This window comes from Dendrobates tinctorius, unplaced genomic scaffold, assembly GCF_039654945.1.
Source record: "Dendrobates tinctorius isolate UK_male_01 unplaced genomic scaffold, ASM3965494v1 ptg000158l, whole genome shotgun sequence".
Lineage (NCBI taxonomy): Eukaryota > Metazoa > Chordata > Amphibia > Anura > Dendrobatidae > Dendrobates > Dendrobates tinctorius.
The window spans coordinates 30,737,542-30,762,329 of NW_027361825.1; the positions used below are offsets into that span (position 1 = coordinate 30,737,542).

Genomic DNA, 24,788 nt, shown 5'->3' on the forward strand with positions numbered 1-24,788 from the left:
CACTCAGGGGTACCGATCTCGGAGGCTCCTCAGATGCACTCGTGACGTTTCTTCTGGACGTCTCAGAGTCATGCCGGTCGCGTTTACGACTGCCTCTCCCACTTGAGCGGCTGCTCCTGGTATGCTGGCGGCTCGGCCTGGCATTTGGCGAGAGCTCTTGCTGCTGCCGCTGCTGCTGCCGCTGATGCTCATCCTGCCCCACTTCCATTGTGAAGCTTTGGCATGAGTGCGTCTTCTGTGGTCATCCCCCTTATAAGGGGATCCACTGCACTCCCCGCCTCCTCCGGTTACCCCCACAGCCCCTCCCCCCCACCGCCACGCCGCCGGGATTTTCCTTTACCGGCCGGCGTTTTCCTGATGGGTGCCGCCATCTTGGATTTCGGCGCCGCCTCCCAACGTCACGCAGGCACGGCCCTTCCCAGCATGCCCTGCGCGCAACGTCATAGGGGCGCGACCCAGAAGCGGCCACTCCTGCATTCATGGCAGGGGGGAGGGCGGCGCGGCAGCCACGGCAGAACCCCCGGACACCGGGCCGTGCCCAGGACCCCACCTGTTCTTCCATGCCGGCACAGGAGAGGGGCAGGTACGTGCTCCATCTTCAGCACACGGGTCCCTGTCAGGACAGGAAACCCAACTGAAGCGAGGGAGAGGTACCGCCCTTTTATCTTCAGTAGGGTTCCTGTCCTGGCTGGGCGGATCCCCTCTCATGTGTGCCGTCATGGGAGACGGGAAAAAAGGTGAAGGTCCTTTACCGCTGTGAAAAAGTTGAAGTTATTAACTGGAGAGAATGATAAACCCAATTCTAAGACCAATTTCTGTGGATCAGAGAGAACAAGAGACGAAAGGTTAATTACCTCCAAGGTACCAGTACGAGGTTTTTTATCAATTTTCGGTGGAGTCAAATTTTTCCTCTTATCATTAGTTTTTCCACCTTTCCACCTATATTCTCTCGTATGTTCTCTCCTATCCCAGAGTGTTCTGAGATTCTCAGTTCCTGAAGCAGAATCCTCAATAGATGAGACAGTTGAGAAAGAGACGGATCTACCACGCTGTGGGTTCTTATTAGCATTCGACTATTTGCCATCGGTAAACACGGTCCTGTTGTCGATCATTCACAACACGTTGATATTTTTTAGTTTTCCTTTTCACAATTTCCGATTCCCACTTTTTGAGTGAGACATCTAGATCACTTTTAAGTTTAGTAACCTTGTCAACCGTCAGCTGTTTATTAACCTCATCCTGGATCCCTCCAATCTCCAAATCCGATATACTTAGTTGTTTCTCATTCAATTTGGATAAAAGTTCCATAAATTTCATGGAACAGGTAGAGGCAGCCTCCTTCCATTGTGTTACAAACTCTTTGTCATCCAAAAAAAAGAAAAAGATGGAAAAACCTGAACGCGTAAACCACGTGGTATCAAACCACATTTTACATATCTATCCATAAATGCCTTGTTCAACCACAAGCATGTACGTCGGTTGAGAAGCTCCTTGTATTTAACAATCAAAGCATCAACATCACTGGTTTTATTATCTAAAACACTACCCGATCCTTCATTAAAAACTTTATCCAGCTCAGTGAGCCAGATCTTTTCTCATTCCCGGAAATCCATATGCTCTTTAGTGGTAGCTTTGAAAACACACAGAGAGAACAGATAACTACAAACCAACCAAGGCACAAAATATTTTAAAGGGACACCCACGCAGCCAGTAACCATGTTAAATAATGGGGAGTTCCCAAGAGGACACTCCAAACTAGAACTTGATAACCATGGAGAAAACAAGGAGTATAAAGTCCAATAAATGTATAAAATTGAATTTATTAGACATATATGCCATTAAATATACCCACAATATTACAATAAAGGATCAGGCAGGCAATGAAAGCTAGGTCACTGATTAATCATATATAAAGTGCATAAGTGCCAAAAAACAGTAAAATTACCGCCATTGAAATAGGATACCAAAAATAACTATGTCTGCCAGAAAAGCGCTGTTGCAATCATCCACAATTTGGACCTGGGCAGAACATGCCCAATAAGCAACCATAAATATAAATGCCAAGTGCTTACCCATGAGCGATAAATAACAGGACCACTGCTGCCCACCACCAACGCGCATTTCGCTGCTCTTTTTCAAGGTGCGGTACTGCGTGTCAGGCCAGGCACCGTTATATAGTCATAGCTTCAGCCGCTCACAATCACGGCGCATGTTTCCGGTAACGCCCCCCGGAAAATTACATCACCGGTGGCATGGTACCATGACGCCGCGCGCCAGCTAAGTCAAAAGACGTCACTGGTCAGTCAGCGTCAGTACCCGGCGCCTCCAGCAATGCTCCATGTAAGGGGCACCCGGGAGCATGCGCACTGTAAAGCAGCCCACTAATACCCGATATTACACAAAACAACTGCACAGCATAATAATAATGCCGCAAACTTAATACATTGTATCAACCATCAAATATTAAGTGAAATGTGTAGGTGATTATAAATAATAACTATATAGTGTATTATATATAAATATGTGAATATAAATTCATAAAAATATATATAAATAGATATGTATGTGAATAAGGCTCACAATGAGCCACAAATTTCCTAAAAGTTGCCTGACTTACCGGGTGGATGAGAGCATGCCCACCTGCTGCCATGGTAAATTCTGTAGCAAAATTAGACCTGAGACTTCAACAAATATATTGATAAAGGAAAGCTTACTTTGCACTAAGGTGTGAGGGAACAGAGCAGAATTGAATGTTGTAGATGCAATGATTAGAAGGGGAGTTGTCTGTAGCGAGGAAATGCAGTTAATACAGCTGCTAAACCTGCCATTGGGCTAGTTCAATATAGCCGAGAAGGACCATGGACAACATGTAGTGAACGATACTCGGGAATTATGTGCAAGAGGCTGTGCTGTTTATCAGGCTGAGTTGGTAGTGTGACGGTTGGTGGTTCTTGAATCAGTACTGCAGTATGAGTTCCTCAAAGATACTGGAGAAGTGTGTCTTCAATATGTTTGCGCCTTATTTCATATGATGCAGTATTCATGATTGTGTCACGTGCCCCGTCCTGAGTCACACAGCCAGCAGGCCGGTAACTGATACAACAGGGCGCAGCACATGTAATTGTCCTATGTGACGCGGCCCGCAGGCCGGTAACTAATACAAAAAGACAAGGCAATAGGGAAAACCTGGGTAACAATAACAATGGTGGCCCTGCGATAGGGGTCGGGGGATGTGGAGACCTCCTGCACTCCCCTGAGTCAGTGTCTCTACACTCCTAACGTTCCCTACGCCGGTTCTGCACCGGGCGCCGCTCAGGATACCTTTTAACCCTAGCTCGCCCTGCAAATAAACCCTCACTAGGGCAGCGGTCGATGCGGAAACTAATCCCACCACTGCACTAAACACACATAAGGAAAAGTGACAAAACAGGGGAAACACCACTTAGCTTTGCTCTGTTGCTTACGCTCCTAGCAACAGAGCCCACCACCTGCGTGCATCTTTTCCTCCCACCGGATTCAACACCATAGTGCAGCCTTGGAGCAACCAGAGTCCACCACCTCCATGCAGCTGTCCAGCTTTTCTGCCAATGAGTCCAGCATTTTGAGTCCAGCTTTTCAGCAACCAAGTCCAGCATCATGAGTGCAGCTCTACACAATAGCTGCCACTCCACCAAGCCATGCCAGCCCTCCTTGCAGACACCATAGCTGCCACTCTAGGACTTTCTCTGAGCTGCCTGGGACTCTCCTTCAGCTCCATCCTTCACCCAGGCTTGCTTGTAACTGAGGAACTCACAATATCACCAACAGTGATTAACACACCTGACACTCTTTTATAGAGCAATCACACCTGTTACATAATCACGTGCACAAACTAAGGTAGCCAGAGTGCAATGGCCATAATGGCCACCGAGGGGATGCTCACTGGATCCCTGAATCAGTGACAATTACTTGAAAAATTGTGAATTATTTGAGGTCTTCCTCTATTGAAGCTAGCTCTTAATAATATATACGTGTTGTCTTCAGCTGCAGGAATTGATTCCTACCATTATGGACTATGTTCCTGGGCCTCACCAGAAGATCAATCCCATCATTCAGAGGCTGATAGAATTTGTAGCTGAAAGAGTCAAGATAAATGAGGCATCAATTGATCCAAATTCACCAAGAGATTATATTGATTGTTTCATCGCCAAAATGCAGCAGGTATCTTTTACCTTCTTCACTATTAATTGACCACGTTTTAAGGCATTCTAAAAATTTTGGACTGTGCTGGAAAAAAGTGAATAGTTGTAAAGATGAGAGCAAGTTTGTGGTAACAATGGTTATTTCTATCACCGAATATTGGAATCATCAAAATTACTCCTGTCACTTTAGGAGAATCCCTATTCAATGTGTCCTAAAAGAATGTGTAAATGGAACCACCTCAACAATAGCAGAGAGCCGATGCAAAGGACAACCCCATTCTTTTTTAACCCAAGTGGAAATAATCAACTGTTTAGAGTTTCCTTTAGGGTAGGCAGCAAGAATTATGGAAAACTTGTTCCTATAACTAGAGTGTTGGTAGCCTCATTTTAGGAGCAGGTTCTCCCATCTGGACATAATGAACATAACTTTTTTCACTCCCTGAATGTGTCTGCTGACCTTAAAAGAAGTGACATGCTGCGGAAATGAACCCGCAGCATGTGCACCGCGTTTTTCAACTTACATAGACTTTAATGGTACTGTACAATGCAGGAGATTCTGCTGCGGATCCGCAGGGCCAAATCCACTGCGGATCCGCAGTAGAATCCGCAACGTGTGCACATACCCTAAATGTTTATGGCATATTCATAAATATCAATGATATCTGAAGCCCACTACATCTGAGAGAATACACTATACTCTAATTGTTATTGACTGGAAATTCTTTATGAACTGTGCAGAAAATGTCCCAGTATTTGCATTAAAATAAGCACTTCCATCAAAGTTGTTATCATGTTAATATAGTGCAATCATCATATTATATAGTACTGTGTACTTACAATTGCTCATTTTGTCCTTCTACTCATGCAGGGAAAAGAGACGTCCCGTTTCTACATAGAGCTTAGAAGGATTCAGCTAGTCAGTTTTTAATCATAGACTTAATGGAAAAGAGAAGAATTTGCTGGGTAGAAAGGTAAAATGAGCAATTGTACAATTGTAAATACATAGTGCTATATAATATGATGACTGCAATATATCAAGTGGAAGAAAAGTGCTTTAACTTTATTTTCTGGAGACTGAAAACTATTCTTTTTCATTTAAACCCTCCTTATCAACTTTTGTAAGGTTTCAAATTATTGGAAAATACTCTGTTACCTAAGTTTGATTCCTTTTGTCTTTAGTATCATGTTGAAAGTGTTAAATTGTAAGCCAAGTTAATTCTGTTGTAGTAGCTGATTGCCCCTGATTTCCCCTGCAGATCTAGCAAACATTCCTGCTCAGAGAGTGATATCTTATGCTTCCCATCCCCATCGGCACACAGGGAATGATATCTGAGCATGGGGCAGTAGAGTGGAGCAATTCGTTCTGGAGTGTGGATCTTTGCTAGGACAGTAGCTGAAATCAACTTATAAGATAGAATATACAGTGAGTACAGAAAGTATTCAGACCCCTTTAAATTTTTCACTCTTTGTTTCATTGCAGCAGTTTGGTGAATTCAAAAAAGTTCATTTTTGAAAAAAAACTCAAACGTAGAAATTTTTGCACATTTATTAAAAAAGAAAAAGTGAAATATCACATGGTCATAAGTATTCAGACCCTTACTAAAACACTCATATTTAAGTCACATGCTGTCCATTTCCTTGTGATCCTCCTTGAGGTGGCTCTCTTCCTTCTTTGGAGTCCAGCTGTGTATAATTAAACGGATAGAACTTGATTTGTAAAGGCACACACCTTTCTATATAAGACCTCACAGCTCACAGTGCATGTCAGACCAAATGAGAATCATGAGATCAAAGGAACTGGCCAATGAGCTCAGAGACAGAATTGTGGCCAGGAACAGATCTGGCCAAGGTTACAAAAGAATTTCTGCAGTACTCAAGGTTCCTAAGAGCACAGTGGCCTACATAATCCTTAAATGGAAGAAGTTTTGGACCACCAGAAGTCATCGAAGACCTGGCCGTCCAGCCAAACTGAGCAATCGTGGGGAAGAGCCTTGGTGAGAGAAGAAAAGAAGAACCCCAAGATCACTGTGGCTGAGCTCCAGAGATCCAGTAGGGAGAAGGGAGAAAGGACAACAAAGTCAACTATCACTGCAGCCTTCCACCAGTTGGACCATATTGGCAGTGTGGCCTGATGGAAGCCTCTCCTGAGTGCAAGACATATGAAAGCCCGCATAGAGTTTGCTAAAAAACACATGAAGGACTCCCAGACTATGAGAAATAAGATTCTCTGGTCTGAAGAGAAGAAGATAGAATTTTTTGGTTATAATTCTAAGCGGTATGTGTGGAGAAAACCAGGCACTGCTCATCACCTGCCCAACAGTGAAACATGGTGGTAGCAGCATCATGCTATGGGGGTGTTTTTCAGCTGCAGAGACAGGACAACTGGTTACCATTGAAGGAAACATGAAAGCGGCCAAGTACAGAGATATTCTGGATTAAAACCTCTTCGAGAGTGGTCTGCACCTCTGACTTGGCCGAAGGTTCACCTTCCAAAAAGACAATGACCCTAAGCACACAGTTAAAATAACAAAGGAGTGGCTTCAGAACAACTCTGTGACCATTCTTGACTGACCCAGCCTGAGCCCTGACCATGTGATATTTTAGTTTTTCTTTTTTAATAAATTTGCAAAAATTTCTACATTTCTGTTTTTTTTTCAGCCAAGATGGGGTGCAGAGTGTACATTAATGAGAAAAAAATGAACTTTTTTAAATTTACCAAATGGCTGCAATGAAACAAAAAGTGAAAAATTTAAAGGGGTCTGATACTTTCTGTACCCACTGTATTAGGCAATCAAGTCAGCACTTTCAGCCTTTTGTTAAAGACAGAAGAAAGTGAAATATGATATCGGAGTTTATTACAAAGATTCACGACTTTACAAAGGCTAATCAATAAGTAAATAATAAGTTTAGTTGCTGTCCCTAAAGTGAAGCGGTCATGTTGAAACTCTAGTCTGGTCCGCAGGGAAGATGATATAGAGTTGGAGCAGCTGTTAAGTCTGACATATTTTTTGAAAATGTAAACCTTTATTCATTCAAATCCTTGATGTCTGTATGTAAATGACTCTCCTATTCCATGATTTTCTCTTTATGACTGTGGATGTAATGATAGCGGTCAATCACTAATAGGACCACGTATCGGACTCATATATATGCAAACATCAAAGATTTCATTGAATAAAATAAAATTTATACTTTACATTTTCCAAGATACCTATATATCATTCTGCTCAGCTTCCCCTTCTTTATACCGCACTCTCCACAGATTGGACTATATGTATCACATGACAGGTTCCCTTTAAGGTCTAAACATACGCGTTAACACATGTACCAAGCCTAAATGGTGGTACATCAAGCACTGCCATATGGTGAGTCTGTAAGGCACCATATGGTAGGGATCCTGTAAGGGGTTATACTTTACAATGATTTGTTGACCCTTTGAGTGGTTTGTCATGATTTTGCAAATATAATCAGTAGGGCACATAAATAATTAGCACTATTGTCTGCGGTAATGGAGGCAACAGTTACAGTGGTCTCTCAAGAAGTAATAGGTGGCCACATCAATCTCTTATGGAGGGCATAAACTTTATAGACTTACAAGGAAGTAGCAGACACTCATGTACGCTTTTTGAGCACTCATTGCATTATGGTGCAGTCCTTGCCATCCAACTCTCATGAAGGGCACACAATGTCACGGTTGCTGCCTCTTCTCAAGTTCCCAACTCCCAATTGGCTACCAATAGCAACCGGCAAACAGATAGTAAGTCAATTCTCACTAGACATGCTTCTCTGGCAGTTGTTAGCAACAGAAACTTGCACTTTGATGCAACATCAGGGCTTTGCATGAATACTGAATAACCATTGGAATCTTTGGAACGACCGCAATTTGCACACTCCCTGGATACCGTTGCGACTGTGGATTTCACATGGATGTTGTCCCTTCACAATTGCAATTTTATTTAAGGCAGCAAACTGTCTGATCAACATGAATATCTTCTGCCCTGCTTCACTGTACTTTTCAGCCATTAATATTGTTGTACCCTGGGGTGGTGCATTAATTAACAAGCACTACTCTTCCCGTTTACTCACCTAACTATTCTGCTGCATCTCCACCGAGGCCTTGTATGGATATAGCATGGGGTAAATTTAAGACATGCCCTTATGGTGACCAATATGTGCTATGCCCATATAATAAAGCATATTATAACGCAATATGGAAAGGAATTTTTTGTATAAGAGTGGTAGGGTTCGGTGTGGCGCGCTGCTCCCACGTGTAGTTCTATAATGAACTCTATCAAACACTTATTTAATGATGAATAATTACTTTATTAGTAACATAGTTTTGACATAGTAACACATTGCACTAAGAAAAGTTGACAAATTTCTAGATCACACTGACCCCTAATTCAAGACTATTACATCAAATTGTCTTGAAGAAGAAATTGATATGATCCAGAAATGCATCTACTTGCAATTGTGAAATAAAGCAATTTATATCAATAAACCACATTGGAACTGAACAGTGGTCAAGGTATCAGCTCCCAGTATCATTTATCCATCCATCATGGGCGTTGTGGTCTCAAAGCTGTCATGGTTAGGACATGGTTAATGTCCTGGTTTGTCAGGGTTAATGTTGCTGGCCTCCCTTTGGATCTGGGAGGGGTATTTATACTCACTCCAGACTAGGATTGCCAGTAAGCTATACTGTTATTCTAGCTTTGTGACTGACCCCCCCTGGTGTGCTTGTAAACTGCATTGCTTGTTTGATTCCCGTGTATGACCCGGTCTGTCCCCTAACTCTGTTCTCTGTCTCACATTTTGGTACTATCGTCTTCTCTGGTTCTGACCTCCTGGCTTGGCTATCGTTACTCCATTACCATTTGCCCCTTTTGTACCGTCTATTGCCCGTTCTGGTTTTCTGATCTATTGCTACGTCCTGACTATCCACTCTGGTTATCCCTTTGGTACTGTCCTGCTATCTCGTGCTTTGACCCGGCTTGATCTGGTTTATGTCTCTGTCTATGCCCCTTGGTAACATTGTCCTGTAGTTACCTTTCTAGGAGTTTCCCTGCAGCTCCTAGCTGTGTGGAGCTTAGGCCACGCCCCCAGCAGTCACGTGCTCCAGGTTCTGATACTCTGAAGCACGCATCGTCACCGCTGCTGCCCTGCTCCACAGGTATCTTTGAGCACTGTTTTTGTACTCAGGACACGTGCACTGGCTCAGTGAGCAAGTGCAGTGCAGTGTTCCTGACAAAAACAACACCAGTCAGTGAGAAAAACCACCTACCAATACACTGTCGCCAATAATGTGAACAAATGTTTGCCCTATGAAACACTACTCCCATTTTTTATTCAGGTCTGGCTACAACTCCATCGTAGCTATATAATACATACTTGTCTTGCCCACCAATAGCCTGCATTAGGGTATATGACATATGACTTTATCAAGCGGTACACCCTAACACAATATACAGTTATAAAATGTGTATGCAAAACAGCAGTGAGGGTCCATTGAGTTGGACTAATATAATGAAATTATTAGCTGCATTGAGGGAGGCAGGTAGGGCTCCGAGAAGACACTGTGCCTTAGTAAAAATACAGAAGACACTGAATTCATGTAGAAAATCAAAGTCTATCTAGGACTGACTCAGCAATAACACAGCATGCATATATTTTTTCCCCACAATGTGGCCTCTCTATCTTAGGATGCAGATTAGGAAATACCAGAATGGAGGATTACTGTAGCCTTTATACCGAGAAGATTCTGGATCTCATCAAATGAATGGCAGGAAACAGGCTTCAGACTAAACACATTACACCATATGATATATTTGGAGCCAAGAGGCAAACAATGTTATGATAACATCACAGAACACATAAAAAAATGTTTTTGTCGCCCGTTATTTAAGTTGATTCGCAACAAATATGTTAAATATCTTCATGCTATGAGGGCACTCTATAGCCACCATGGGGTCCACTGGAGAGACGGGGGGGGTCTTCCTGTGGATGATGAGATGAATGTGTCCTTTATAAGATCTGCATTAATATAAAGTGAAACAAGTGGAAAATGTGAGCCATTAAATGGAATGATACACAAGGAGTTACAGTAGGAGTGTGTTAATGATGATGTCAAGCAGTAGCTAAAAAAGCCCACATTTTTATCATATAGCATCACAATCTTCTAAGTACACGTCTGAAGATTTTAAGCCCATTTGCTTAAATCTTTAAACCTTTAGCAGATTATACAAATGCTGCTGATGTTCTAATTCTATCTGTTATGGAAAGCCACAGACTGCGGTATTGTCGATGGATAAAATCCATGTTTTTTTACATTGCAGGACAATGAAAACCCTACTTCTGAATTCAACATGAGGAACCTATTGTTGACCGTCCTCAACTTGTTTTTTGCTGGAACAGAAACAGTCAGCAGTACATTACGGCATGGATTTCTTATCCTTATGAAATATCCCGAGATACAAGGTAAATAACGTAGCTGCAACGTACCGGATGACTTGTGTTCTGTAAGTGATCTTCACAGCATAGCCCCAAACCCCCAGCTGGTCACAGCATTGATACTGACCAGTTCATGTGGCCAATAATTAACTATTTGTAGATAAGAAAGATATTTTTGAGTTCAGTTTGGTTCGTTATCATCTAGAAAATGTTATTTGACATGTACTAAAACATATGATCGATGAAGATAATAATCATTGTTTTTATTCTAGAAAAGTTACATAAGGAGATAGACACAGTGATAGGCCACAACCGAAGTCCAAATATTGAGGATCGGAGCAAGATGCCCTACATGGACGCAGTCATTCATGAGATCCAGAGGTTCAGCGATGTAATCCCAATGAATGTCCCCCATACTGTCATCAAAGACACCACATTCAGAGGATTTTCTATTCCAAAGGCAAGTGAGGAGCAAACTGCTAAAAAAATGAATACTTAAATGTTTTTTTTCAAGATTTTACTTTTATATAATTTTGATGTCCCAATGATATGAACAGAATAAGACCTTGGCTCTTAAGTGTAAGAAGGTGTGCTGCAAAGGATGAAATTCCCCAGAACTATGCGGCATTTGTATCCAGAGACTGCCACCTGCTTTCCAAGCAGAACACTGCGGAACCAACAGGAAGAACAGTTTTGGGGAGGAAGAGTCTATATGGAACACTGGGTAATGTGGTCTTCATGACGCCGTTTTCCAATACAAAAGGCCAGAGTAGCAAGGTGGAAAGAAAATTGGTGCCAACTGGTGAGACGAGCAATGAGTGTGTGCAGGGGGGATGCTGTAGTCGAGATGCAGGAATGAGTCAAGAGACTTGAGTCAATGTATCACAGTGTGTCCATGAGCAGGAACCAGACAATGCCATTCAAGGTTCGTGAACCAGACCACGCCATTTAAGGCCTAAGGTCCAAATCTGCACCAGGCAAGATCTGAGAACCGGTCTGTGCCGGTCAAGACCAGGGATCCAGCCCTCGTTCGTCCACGCCTGATAGATGCCCATCATTGGTCAAGCCCCGAAGACCCAGTGGGAACCCCGACCTGGAAGTGGACGTCTATGGCGGTGAAGCAGAGGCACAAATGAGCTGGGTGTTTTTTTCCGGTACTGACATACGGTACATGGTGCTGTCTGGGGTAGTGCAGCAGATGGGATAGGGACTGGTCACTGGTAGAAAGGCCCTGAGAATACAGCTTGACTTGGTCAGCAGGAATTGCAGCCTAGCAGGAAGAATTGGAGACCCCTTTTAGGGTCTAAAGAAAGAGAGGGGAACATTGTGATAGAACTTTATAAGTTTGTGAACACTCCTGGCATCGGAGATTAGCAAAATAACAGAGAATTTACTATAACAATCCTAGTGTGCTGTTAGAACCATTATATCTTGCATACTGTATTTAATCTGTTTTATATTTCGTATCCTTTCTGTTGAACCACTCCTTCCTATTCCAGCATCAGGGAAATAAACAGTTAAATTGGTTAATTCCAGCTTGCTCATATCTGCGTGTTGAATATTGACCTGTTTACAAAACTACCAGTCACATGTATGTTACTTTGTGATGTTTTTTGTAGCTCTAGATGGTCTATTCTTTAGTCAAGTGTGACAAAAAGAGTACTTGCTTGGATGAGGTCTGCAACAAACTTATTTTTTTCTAAAGGTACTGTCACACTTAGCGATGCACCAGCGATCCCGACCAGCGATATGACGCGGTCAGGATCGCTGGTACATCGCTAAGTGGTCGCTAGTGAGCTGCCACACAGGCAGATCTCACCAGCAACATCGCTGGGGACGGGGGTCGCTACTTACCTGTCAGACGAGGCAATCCTGACGTCCTCCCGCCCGGCTCCACGCGTCGCTCGTCTCTCCACAGGAAGCGCCACAGGAAGCTGACGACGAGAAACGGCCCAGGACGTTCTCGCGCGATCAGCGATAACCAGCGGGGGAGCGGGTCGTAGGTAAGTATCACACACAGCGATGTCGCTAGCAATATCGCTATAACGTCACAAGTTATAGCGATATTGCTAGCGATATCGCTTAGTGTGGCAGGCCCTTAAGTCCAAGTGTGCTCTTTGTTACTCTGGAGATACTTTTAAGGATGTAAGCACTCTCCAAAAGGGGAATGACCACTGATCTTTACTAGTACAGTCCAGGGCCAACGGCTGTACAAGACTTGGGAACCGGTGTCCTCCCTTGCCCAAAGAATATGGAGAAATTGCCTGTGGTCCACAAATTGTATAGGCTACTATGCAAAAACTTGCCAAAGCTCAATGATCAGATCCCATAGAAGAGGAAGATAGGTTGTAAGGACTGACAAACCTGCTAGTCCCACACATCGCTAATACTACCATGAGAAATGCCATTTTTCTCAAAAGGAAAAGATGCTTAAACCAAAAATACATGTAGAGGTCAAGAGCCAATGGCTTCCCCTTGCCAACATTTCTGGCCTCCACGATTAGCCTGTGCAAAATATAGATTTGGACCCTCCAGAAAGAGTAGCACAGTTATAGGAGGCTGACGAGCCTGATGGCCCCAGATATAAAAAAAACCATGATACCGAACCTTATACTAGCCTAAAATAGAGATGGTCTCAAAAGATTGGAAAAAGAAAAGCCTGTGCTCCTTACTTGCTAAGTTGTTTTACCATGCCCAATTAATTTTCATCCACCAACCCAGTCATTTCATAGATTGACATGAATCTAATTTTAAAGCATTGTAGAAGTTGACCTTATCACCTATACCGCTAGTAACATAGTAACATAGTTATTAAGGTTGAAGGGAGACTTTAAGTCCATCTAGTTCAACCCATATCCTATCCTAACCTGCCCTAACATGTTGATCCAGAGGAAGGCAAAAAAAACCCATGTGGCAAACAGTAAGCTTCACATTGGGGAAAAAATTCCTTCCCGACTCCACATACGGCAATCAGACTAGCTCCCTGGATCAACGCAATATCAAGAAAACTAGTGTATATACCCTGTAATATTATACTTTTCAAGAAAGGCATCCAGGCCCTTCTTAAATTTTAGTAGGGAATCACTCATTACAACATCATATGGCAGAGAGTTCTATAGTCTCACTGCTCTTACAGTAAAGAATCCACGCCTGTGAGTATGCTTAAACCTTCTTTCCTCCAAACGTAGAGGATGCCCCCTTGTCCCCGTCACAGGTCTAAGAGTAAAAAGATCATTAGAAAGGTCTTGGTACTGTCCCCGCATATATTTATACATTGTAATAAGATCACCCCTAAGCCTTCGTTTTTCCAAACTAAATAGCCCCAAGTGTAATAACCTGTCTTGGTATTGCAGACCCCCTAGTTCCCTAATAACCTTGGTCGCTCTTCTCTGCCCCCGCTCCAGTTCAGCTATGTCTTTCTTATACACCGGAGACCAGAACTGTATGCAGTATTCTAAGTGTGGTCGCACTAGTGACTTATATAGAGGTAAAATTATGTTCTCCTCATGAGCATCTATGCCCCTTTTAATGCAACCCATTATTTTATTTCCTTTGCAGCAACTGCCTGACACTGGCCACTAAATGTGAGTTTGTTGTCCATCCATACACCCAGGTCTTTTTCAGTGACAGTTTTGCCCAGTGTTTTACAATTAAGCACATAATTATACATCTTGTTCGTTCTACCCAAGTGCATGACCTTACATTTATCCCCATTAAAGCTCATTTGCCATTTTTCAGCCCAAGCTTCTAGTTTACATAAATCCTCCTGTAATATAAAATTGTCCTCCTCTGTATTGATTACCCTGCAGAGTTTAGTGGCATCTGCAAATATTGAAATTCTACTCTCTATGCCCCCTACAAGGTCATTAATAAATATGGTAAAAAGAATTGGGCCCAATACTGACCCCTGGGGTACCCCACTGCTAACCGTGACCCAGTCCGAGTGTGCTCCATTAATAACCACAGTAGTAGTTGTTCCAACTTCCCCAGATCCAGTCTAAACCAACTTGTGCATGATGAACCTGTCTACTGCCAAAGATCCAAGCCCTAACCATTGATAAGATAAAAATAAGTCCAATATTGAGGATCAAAGCAAGATGTCCTGTATTGATGCAGTAATTTATAAGATCTGAAGATTTAGCGATGTTATCCCAATGAATGTCCCCCACACGGTCATCAAAGACCCCACATCCAGAGGATTTTCCATGCCAAAGGCAAGTGAGGAGCAAGCTGCTTAAAAAATCCCAAAGGCCCAGAAGTGAAAGAGCAAGTACAAGTTACAGCCACATGTGGCATGATAAATTGTCTAACGTTTTTTCGTTTTCAGTGATGTTCATCTGTCATAAGACTAGTAAACCTTTAGCCATTTATAAATATTAGTCTAATGACTTGTTGATTTTGATCTGAAAACCCTGGAAAGCTGACAAATGAGATTTCACAATTGGCGCGTCCTTAAGCTTATGTAACGTTTTATCTGCAGATCTGTAACCCGAATAGCTGAAGTTTCAACTTGGCAAATAAGTCTTCCATCTCTATTTAAAAATAATTGAAAACTCTGGAATCTGCATGTGTCAAAGCAAATGTTCTGCGCAAGCCTCTGTTATAACATGCTAAAGAGCATAAAAATAGCCTTACATAATCTTATATTTTGGTAGGCATGTTATCGGAGAGGAGCATAAAGTGGTGGCTGAGATCCTGGTTTTAGAGATGTCACTTACTGGGCTGTTTGGTGCAGTTTTGCTAGAATTCTAGTTTTCTCTGTTTTAGATGTAGCAGTGCTCAGAATGCTGAGCTCTGTATAACCCAGTCAACAACACTGATTGACAGCTTCCTGTGTACACTGTCCATTGTCAGCAAGCTGCCAATCAGTGATGGGGGTGTGGTTACACAGATTAGCTGGACTGTCTGGCATGTGACACATAGTCCTGCAGCGTTAATCTCCTGTTGATAAAACACTGATTGTATTGAAGCTACAACACACAGTCCAATAACTGACTGTGTTATCTACTGTATATAGAGGTGTTATCAGACATTGCACAGGAGGAAGAGGTGGGCTGTGACATCACCTATGTGAATGGTGGATCCTGTGTTACCTACTGTATATAGAGGTGATATCAATCACTGTACAGGAGGAGGTGAGCTGTGACATCACCTATTGTGAATGGTGTATCCTGTGTTATCTACTGTAAATAGAGGGCTTATCAGGCATTGCACAGGAGGAGGTGAGCAGTGATGTTACCTATTGTGAGTGGTGGATCCATGTGTTAACTCCTCTGTATACAGGAAATATCAGATATTGCACAGGAGGAGGAGGATGTGAGCTGTGACTTCATCTATTGTGAATGGTGGATTCTGTGTTATCTACTGTATATAGAGGTGACATTAATAGTACAGGAGGAGGTGAGCTGTGACATCACCTCTTGTGAATGGTGGATCCTGTGTTATCTACTGCATATAGAGGTGTTATCAGTCATTGTACAGGTGGAGGAGGAGGTGAGCTGTGACATCACCTATTGTGAATGGTGGATCCTGTGTTATCTGCTGTATATAGAGGTGTTATCAGTCATTGTACAGGAGGAGGAGAGCTGTGACATCACCTATTGTGAATGGTGAATCCTGTGTTATCTACAGTATATGGAGATGTTATCAGTCATTGTACAGGAGGATGTGAGCTGTGACATCACCTATTGTGAGTGGTAGATCCTGTGTTATCTGCTGTATATAGAGATGTTATCAGTCATTGTACAGGAGGAGAAGGTGAGATGTGACATCACCTATTGTGAATGGAGGATCCTGTGTTATCTACTGTATATAGAGGTGTTATCAGTCATTGTACAGGAGGAGGTGAGCTGTGACATCACCTATTATCAATGGTGGATCCTGTGTTATCTACTGTATATAGATGTGTTATCAGACATTGTACAGGAGGGGGTGAGCTGTGATATCATCTAATGTGAATGGTGGATCCTGTGTTATCTACTGTATATAGAGGTGTTATCAGACATTGCACAGGATGTGTGCTGTGATATTATCTATTTTGATTTGCTGATCCTGTATTTTACTCTACCTTTGCTGATTGCAAGCTTGTTGAAATATTTTCCTGAAATAACAGAAATGTATGATTCTGGAAAAAAAACCTCAGTGATCAGCATGAAAAATGCAATATTATAAAAAGTTTTTATAGTAAAAATCAGGATAAGATGAAAAGAAGAAAACATTTGCAAAAACAATAAAATATTGTAAAACAAAAACCTGAATTATAGAAAAGGCAATTTTCTAATGAACTATTCCCTTTACATTACAATTGTATTCCTAGCTGTATACAGTATATAGCTGGGAATGTGGGAGGTACTAAAATCCACAATGTCATAACATTCCATTAAAGAGGCAGTTAAAGGTGATGTCTAGCTTAGAAAACTTTCAAATACTCAATGTATTCACTGAGTTAACAGAGAAACACCCCCTCAAAATCAATTTAGGGAAATTGAACCAGTTTCCTATGCATGTCCAAAAATGATCTTTGGGGAAATCCTGTGATTGTCTTGTAAGGAGGTCAAGGGCTTTCCCTGCAAATGTTGATGTTGTTGTATGTTTTGTGTGCATTATGCATGTTGTGTGCATGTGTGTGTTTGCGTCCACATGACATTAGGTAGTTAGTTGTAGTATTAGAAAAGGGCCACTAGATGGGGGCACTGAGCTCAACTAGTGAGAAGACTGTTAGAAGGGTTAACTTAGAGGAGTGGCTAGACAGGAGGAAAGGAGCTTTCCCTCCATGAGTCAGTTGAGCTGGGGTTAGCTAGCTATACTGGACAGGAGTGAAGCACAGAGAATGCCTACAGCAGTAGCCAGCATGTAATGGTGCTGGAGGCCTTGCAGTCAGAGACTGGGGACTGTAAAGCTAGAGAGACAGAAGGAGTCTCGACGGTCAAGTCAGCTAGCAAGGAAGAGCTGAAGTGACAACCCAAGCCAGTCTACTGAGTCCAGCCCTTGTCTGGAGTATTGCAAGCCAGGGAGGTCCATGGAAGAGCCCCTGTGGGAGTAGCAGCTGGAGTATGGAGGCTTTGTGGAGAGTCTAGTGAGCTGCGAACCTAGGACACGTACAGGAGCAACAGTGCCATAAAGGGGTGAGCTGTAACGGATAAGTCAGGTACCTTCGTGGGCTGAAGTCGGGCTCTGGAAGAAGGGAAGTGTTTTCATCGTGCTCTGTGTGACATGTCAGCTTGTCTGTGTGGTGAATATGTGTGAAGTGAAGGAAGAAGTGATGTACTGCTGTAGATGAAGATGTACTGCTGTTATCAAGTGAAGAGTCCTGTAGCCATTGTGGATATGCTGTGCCCTGAAGAGAATAAAGCTGAGTTGTTAAAGTTGTTTCCAGCCTCCGTCTGCAGTCATTTGAGTCCCCAGAGTGAACAGCATACGGGTGATGAAACAGCCTCCAGCACAGTGAGTACTAGAACGACCGCAGAAGCTAGCCCCCGGCGGCCATGGTATTACAGTCTGATTGTCCAAAGACCATTCTTTAAAAGACAAAAAAAGGGATTTTTCAAAGCAAAGAACTAACTTAAACCCTCTCTGTAATTGAAATTGGAAAATTAGTGATATTTTTATTTTTTATTTTATTGTTGGATGCAGGGCACAGAAGTTTATCCTCTGCTGTGTACCGTCTTGCGAGACTCCAGCCAGTTCACCAACCCAGAACAATTCAACCCCGGACACTTTCTTGATGAGTCTGGAAGCTTTAAGAAAAGTGATGCGTTTATGCCATTCTCAACAGGTAAAAGAAAAACTAAACGTTGCCTAGGGTCTACAGTGTATAATCATCCCTTACTAAATGGAGGTTCCTCAATCTGGACCATCATCTATTAACCACAGCCGATTTTGTCACGCCTCTTACCGTAGATAGAAAATTGAGTTATTGATTTCACATTTATTTATTTATTCGTTTATTCTTTTGTTGGCATTGCAACCATACACTTTTGTGGGAAGTGAATACTTTCTGAAAGTTTCCTCTGTAGATCATCGCTGATAACTGTGCAGGGACAGAAAGTGGAGCCGTCACCATCGAAACAGTCAATAATGCTCTGCTCAAAGTCACTTGACCCATGCAGCCTGTGACAGGCAACAGCTGTCCGACGGCTGGTGGAACGGTGAATTTTCTCATTCTTGATCCTACAGTACACAAACTGCATTCATTGAACCATACGGATGTTGGCACTTTTTGCCCAGACAGGCCCTTTATCTTAATGCAGAGGAATCATTGTGATAGTGGACAAGCTTGGTCATGAATCTATAGACTACGGAACTAATGGCCCCATCACACATAGCGACGCACCAGCGATCCCAACAACGATATTACCTTGTCAGAATCGCTGGTGTGTCACTACATGATCGCTGGTGAGCTGCCAAATAGGCAGCTTTACTAGTGATCAGCACCAGCGACAGGAGGGTAACAAGTGACGCACATCGCTTAGTTACCCACTATGTACCTTAGTTACCAGCGAGCTGGTGCAGGGAGTTGGTAACCAAGGTACACAACGGGTTTCTAAGCGGCGTGCGGCACTACGTCGCTGTGAGATCTGCCTTTGTGACAGCTCACTAGCGACCATATAGCGATGCACCAGCGATTCTGACCGGGTCGTATCGTCGTCAGGATCGCTGGTGCATCGCTAAATGTAAAAGGGCCTTAACACAATCCAAAGGCTAATAGGAAAATTGCAAGATTTCTGATTGAGATATGAAAACAAGTAATCCATCTATTAGATGAGTCTCTACCAGAGGATTCTTTCAAAGAAAACAGATGAGTACGGGAAGAGTTAAGACCCCCATACACATTCGAATAATGTCAGCTGAACCAGCCGATATCGACAGGTTCGACCAACAGTCTAATATGGTCTGATGTGTATGGGGATGCTGGAAGGCAAAGATGTTAATCGCACATGTCCAATTTTGGACTGCCAATCTCATAGAGAACACAGAAGAGCTCATATATAGGGGAGCAGGGGCGTAACTACCATGGTCTCAAGACCGGGCCCGGGGGGAGTCAGGGGCCCGGCAGGCATATCTCCCAATCATCCCGATTCTCATGGGACAGTCTCATTTTTGACCCACCCACTCACGTCCTGCACTGCACTGAGCCACCACACCCCCCGTGCACCCCATCCTCGCCCTCCCGCAGAGACCCACCACACTGACAGCAGCCCGTCGCTAGGCTGTTTTCTCCAATGTGCACACAGGACCTGTGATGAGGTCACAGGAGGGGAGGCGTCAGAGGTCACATGATCAGGGGTTTCGGTGCCTGCAGGACTCTGCTGTGCTGGTTGTCATGGTGCTGGATGAGGTAAAGTTTATGTGTGGGGTCAGGAGGGGTTTACAGTGTGGATGTAGCAGAGCTGTGTGTGTACAATTTTGGACGGAGCGGAGCCGTGTGTGTTGGAGGTGTACGGAGAGGAGCCGTGTGTGTACGAGGTGTACGGAGCGGAGCCGCATGTGTATGAGGTGTACGGAGCGGAGCCGCGTGTTTACAAGGTGTACGGAGCACAACCGTGTGTGTACGAGGTGTACGGAGCGGAGCCGCATGTGTACTAGGTGTATGGAGAGGAGTCGTGTGTGTACGAGGTGTACGGAGAGGAGCTGTGTGTGTAGGAGGTGTATGGAGCAGAGCCATGTGTGTATAAGGTGTACGGAGCGGAGCCACGTGTGTACGATGTGTACGGAGTCGAGCCGCATGTGTACGAGGTGTACGGAGTGGAGCCGTGTGTACGAGGTGTACGGAGTGGAGCCGCGTGTGTACGAGATGTACAGAGCGGAGCCGTGTGTGTACGAGGTGTACAGAGTGGAGCCACGTGTATACGAGGTGTACGGAGCCGAGCCGCATGTGTACGAGGTGTACGGAGCGGAGCCGTGTGTGTACGAGGTGTACGGAGCGGAGCCGTGTGTGTACGAGATGTATGGAGCGGAGCCGTGTGTGTACGAGGTGTACGGAGAGGAGCCGTATGTGTATGAGGTGTACGGAGCGGAGCCGCGTGTGTACAAGGTGTACGGAGTGGAGCCGTGTGTATACGAGGTGTACGGAGTGAAGATGTGCGTGTATTTTGGCATGGGGGGCCGTATTTGAAAGTTTGCCCCGGGGCCCATAACTTTGTAGTTACGCCATTGTATGGGAGAGTTGACTGAGATAGCTGTTTGCCAAATAATCAGCTATAGCATTGTTCGGCCAACAAGTATCTAATGAGTATTGCAAGCCTTAAGAGATATAATTAAGGCATCTAGTGAGTACTGCAAGCATTAGGAGATATAACTAGCCAAACTGAACCATCATTTGGCCAACTGCTGTTGTATATGTAGGGATTTACAGCAGAGTACATCTAAGTAAAACGCAGCAAATGTATTACCAAGCAAAGGCCTTTTAGTAAATTTGCTGCATCTTTTTGCCTGGACATGCACCCAAAAAGCAAATATATGTCTACTTTGAGCAGATATAGAATTGTGCTACAATGGTGCTTTTTCTTTTGCACCATCCATCCATTGAGATTGCCACTTTTTCACTTACTATACTTTTTATACAACACTTGAATTAGCTTATGACAATCCCCAACGTAGGTACATGAACAGAAAGCAAAACAGTTGCAGTATAGTTGTGGAGTACATTTATTTTTTTAAATTTTTTTGCAAAAACATTTAAAACCTTTCCTTAAAATGACAAAATAAGAACTGCCTGGTAGATACACAACCAAAATACAGTGCTGTATTGGTGTGGATGTAAAATTTTACTAGCACAATAAGTACTAAAAAAGACATTGTTTGTGACATGTACACTTTGTGAGGTAGACAGTTGCAGTTAAGTCAACCTATGTCCTAAATGCAAAGGGCACTTCACATCAATAATACCACTAATCCTACAAAAATATATATAGGAAGAAGAAGAGGTCCCAAGAATAAAACAGCAATTTTATTTATATCATGTTAAAATACATAAAAAAAGCAAAAAATGCCGAAGGGGACACCACAAAATTACCAAATACAATCAGAAGGAGGGTATCTCATACACATTCACCAAGGAATGAAGGTTAACAGGAAAAACTGTGCAATACATCAATATAATAACTCCCAATAGGCATAGATATCATGAAAGTATATAAAATTGTTAACCGAAAACAAAACCTCCAACAATAAAGAATCCCCTTTATGTGGCAATATAATCGGTAAAGTGTGCCATCCTAATAACAGTATAACCCACATATGCCTCTGAGAAAAATAACTCACGAGAGCAAAAAAGGTAACCAAATATATTGCCTCTCCTAGGTAAGAGATGGCATACAATATAATAGGTGCACTATACAATAAAATCCACTAATCTTAGCCCAAGTAAATACCATATGAAAGAGGGATTCATTTACCTAAATAGCGGTGGTGGTAAGCTGGGTGTCCCCTCACCCCAATGCGCGTTTCGCTCCTGCTTATTCCAGGGGCGCCCCCAGAAGAAGCAGGAGCGAAACGCGCATCAGGGTGAGGGGACAACATGCTATATTGATGACTGTGAAGGAGCCACACATTGTCACCTCGTCTGACGTCAATATTACGTCAGCGGGATCACGTGGTATGATCTCCCCACTTGTACCAAGGTGACGTTCCCCACCCCCATAGGGACACATAAAGTCAGCTTGGCACCATTTTACACAGACCCACCTCTGACCACACAGGCCAAGGGAGGTATGGGGAGTGAGTGAAAGTGGCCCACGCAGTCACTGATGTGGCACCACACTCACCGACAATCCTGACAGGTTGAGAGGCCTCTTTTACTAGCCCCAGTGAAACAGAACCTTATCAGTTCGGTAGGACTGCCAACAATTCCTTGTTCGATACATGCCTGGTTCATTAACAGGGTTATATCGGGCCAGAAAATTGCCCCCAGTAGCATGTGAGATTAGGCCGAGAAACAGATGTGTGGATTCGTGGATTGAGATAAAAGAGCAGCCCAAGGGTAAATTATATTTTTATTTGCCTTAAGGGCACACTAGACAATACACTATATATACACAGTGGTTAATCATATATAATGGTCAGATATGCCAATACAATAGTGGTACAAAAAACTGGTATAAACAAAACATAGAGTCAGTTACCAGTTAGATGAAAGGTTTGGCTAGTGAGGGAGGGGCTGCCACATAGAGGCTTGTGGTCCCCTTTGTGTTTGACTTGTCCTTCCAAGATGTCCTCATGACCTCTCATAGAAAAAGCAATAGGAAATGCTGCACTCAAGCATTTAACCGTCTGGGTCACTCCCCTCCTGCCCACAGAGCTGAAACTAAATCTCTTCCCATGGAGGTTTGAAGATAAATCTCCCAAAACCTATGAAAAAACATAACTCTTTGCTAGGCAGTCCTAGGGCAGCAGTTCGGGGGCCATCGGATCGAACCGGGCCCATGCAACTTATAAAGACTAAACACAATTTTGCTACCTAGCTGCTAGTGGCTGTTATATGTATCTCCCTTTCTGTGCATGTTAGAATGACTGGAGACCCAGACAGGTGCTTGACCTGGTCTGGGATCTCGGAAATATATACATCTAGGACGTATAATATTTCCATATCTCCTTTACAAAATCCTAGCTGGCTGAACAAAGGACTCAGGCCACATGGTTTGGATCCACATGGGGTAATCCTGTAGAAGGTTGCATACCAGCTAGCTAGAGGGGGTATGAATCCTTTGTTTGAGCTGGCCAGGTGCAAAGTGACCACAGCATGTGTTAAATAATTTTTTATATAATTCTATGCCCAATAGTATGCAGATGATTGACATAGAATTATGTTTCCAAATATTCTTCACAATAATCTAGTCATCAATATCTTAAGCTTAGAAAACTTCTTAAATTGCCAGATTTTGAGGCTTGAGAAAGGCCAGATATGGCGGAAAAGTTGCCTTGTTTTCCTGTTGTTGTGATTTTTAATACAATGGAACAAAGATTTAACCTTTTAAGTATTATCCTCTGGTGACTCGTGATTCTTGGACACTACTGTTTTTGAGACTAGTTTGAGGCACTAACAAGCATGCACAAAATCTATCAGTGGTGTATGGTCCTTGGACACTGAATCATAATTCACTAATATTCTCTGTATTTCAGGAAGGAGGATTTGTTTGGGAGAAGGTCTTGCCCGCATGGAACTGTTTCTTTTCCTTACGACCATTCTCCAGAATTTCACATTAACATCAAAAACACAGTTCACAGAAAGTGATATTGCTCCCCGAATGACTGGATTTTCAAATGTTCCCATGGATTACCACCTGTCATTTATTCCTCGTGTGGCATGAAATGAAAATAGAAACCATCACTAAGATCATTCAAAATCTAGAGTTTGTGAAATCAGTAGAATTTTGTTGTTATAAGCAATTTCTAATTTTCAATTAGATTTTCTTTAAAAATTATTATGTTTGGTGATGTTTCACTTCAGAGGCATAAAAGACTCTAAGAAATTCTCTGTTCACATTTGTATCATGGTATGATGCTAAACATTCACAATAAAAGCTGTGATGCTGTGTCATGTCTGTCGTATGGGAGAGTCAATTTACTGTAATTGGGCCCATCTAGTTTCCATTCATTTCCACCAATTTGGCAATAAAAACTAATAGCATGCTACTGCTGACAGAAGAAGGCCCTGAACATCATTATGGACATAGGCACACATTTGTGATCTAACACATTGCCATATGTTTCATATCCTAACATGTCTGATCTCCTTCACACTTTGCAATATGGGATCTGATCTCTCCCACACTGTATAATATGGGATCTGATCTCCCCCCACACTGTACATTAGAGGATCTGATCTCCTCCACACTATTCAATACAGGATCTTATCTCCCACACATTGTACAATACAGGATCTGGTCTAACCTACCCAACACTACAATACAGGATCTGATCTCCGCCACACTGTGTAATACGGGATCGGATCTCCCCACACTGTACAATACAGGACCGAATCTCCCCACACTGTACAATGCAGCATCTGATCTCCATACTGTACAATACAGGATCTACTCTCCCCCATACTGTGCAATACAGGATCTGATCTCCCCCACGCTGTACAATACAGGATCTGCTCTCCCCCACACTGTATAATATGAGATCCAATCTCCTCCACACTGTAAAATACATGAT

At 43.0% G+C, this 24,788-nt stretch overlaps 1 protein-coding gene and 1 long non-coding RNA gene across 3 annotated transcripts in view; one reads left to right on the forward strand and one right to left on the reverse strand.

Annotated features, from left to right (window-relative positions):
• Window positions 1–24,168, forward strand: part of LOC141052040 (cytochrome P450 2G1-like) — an 89,460-nt gene extending 65,292 nt beyond the window's left edge. For both annotated transcript variants that reach the window (XM_073549220.1, XM_073549219.1), the window contains exons 5-9: window positions 4,024–4,200; window positions 10,517–10,658; window positions 10,904–11,091; window positions 18,264–18,405; window positions 23,751–24,168. In XM_073549220.1, coding sequence (XP_073405321.1) covers window positions 4,024–4,200; window positions 10,517–10,658; window positions 10,904–11,091; window positions 18,264–18,405; window positions 23,751–23,938 — 837 coding nt within the window. In that variant the 3' untranslated portion in view covers window positions 23,939–24,168. The remainder of the gene's footprint in view (window positions 1–4,023; window positions 4,201–10,516; window positions 10,659–10,903; window positions 11,092–18,263; window positions 18,406–23,750) is intronic.
• LOC141052041 (uncharacterized) lies at window positions 9,988–10,729 on the reverse strand. The gene is made up of 2 exons (XR_012220731.1): window positions 10,683–10,729; window positions 9,988–10,214 (listed from the first exon to the last, which is right to left on the reverse strand). It is a non-coding gene; the product is annotated as an uncharacterized lncRNA (long non-coding RNA).
• Window positions 24,169–24,788: the final 620 nt, after the last annotated feature.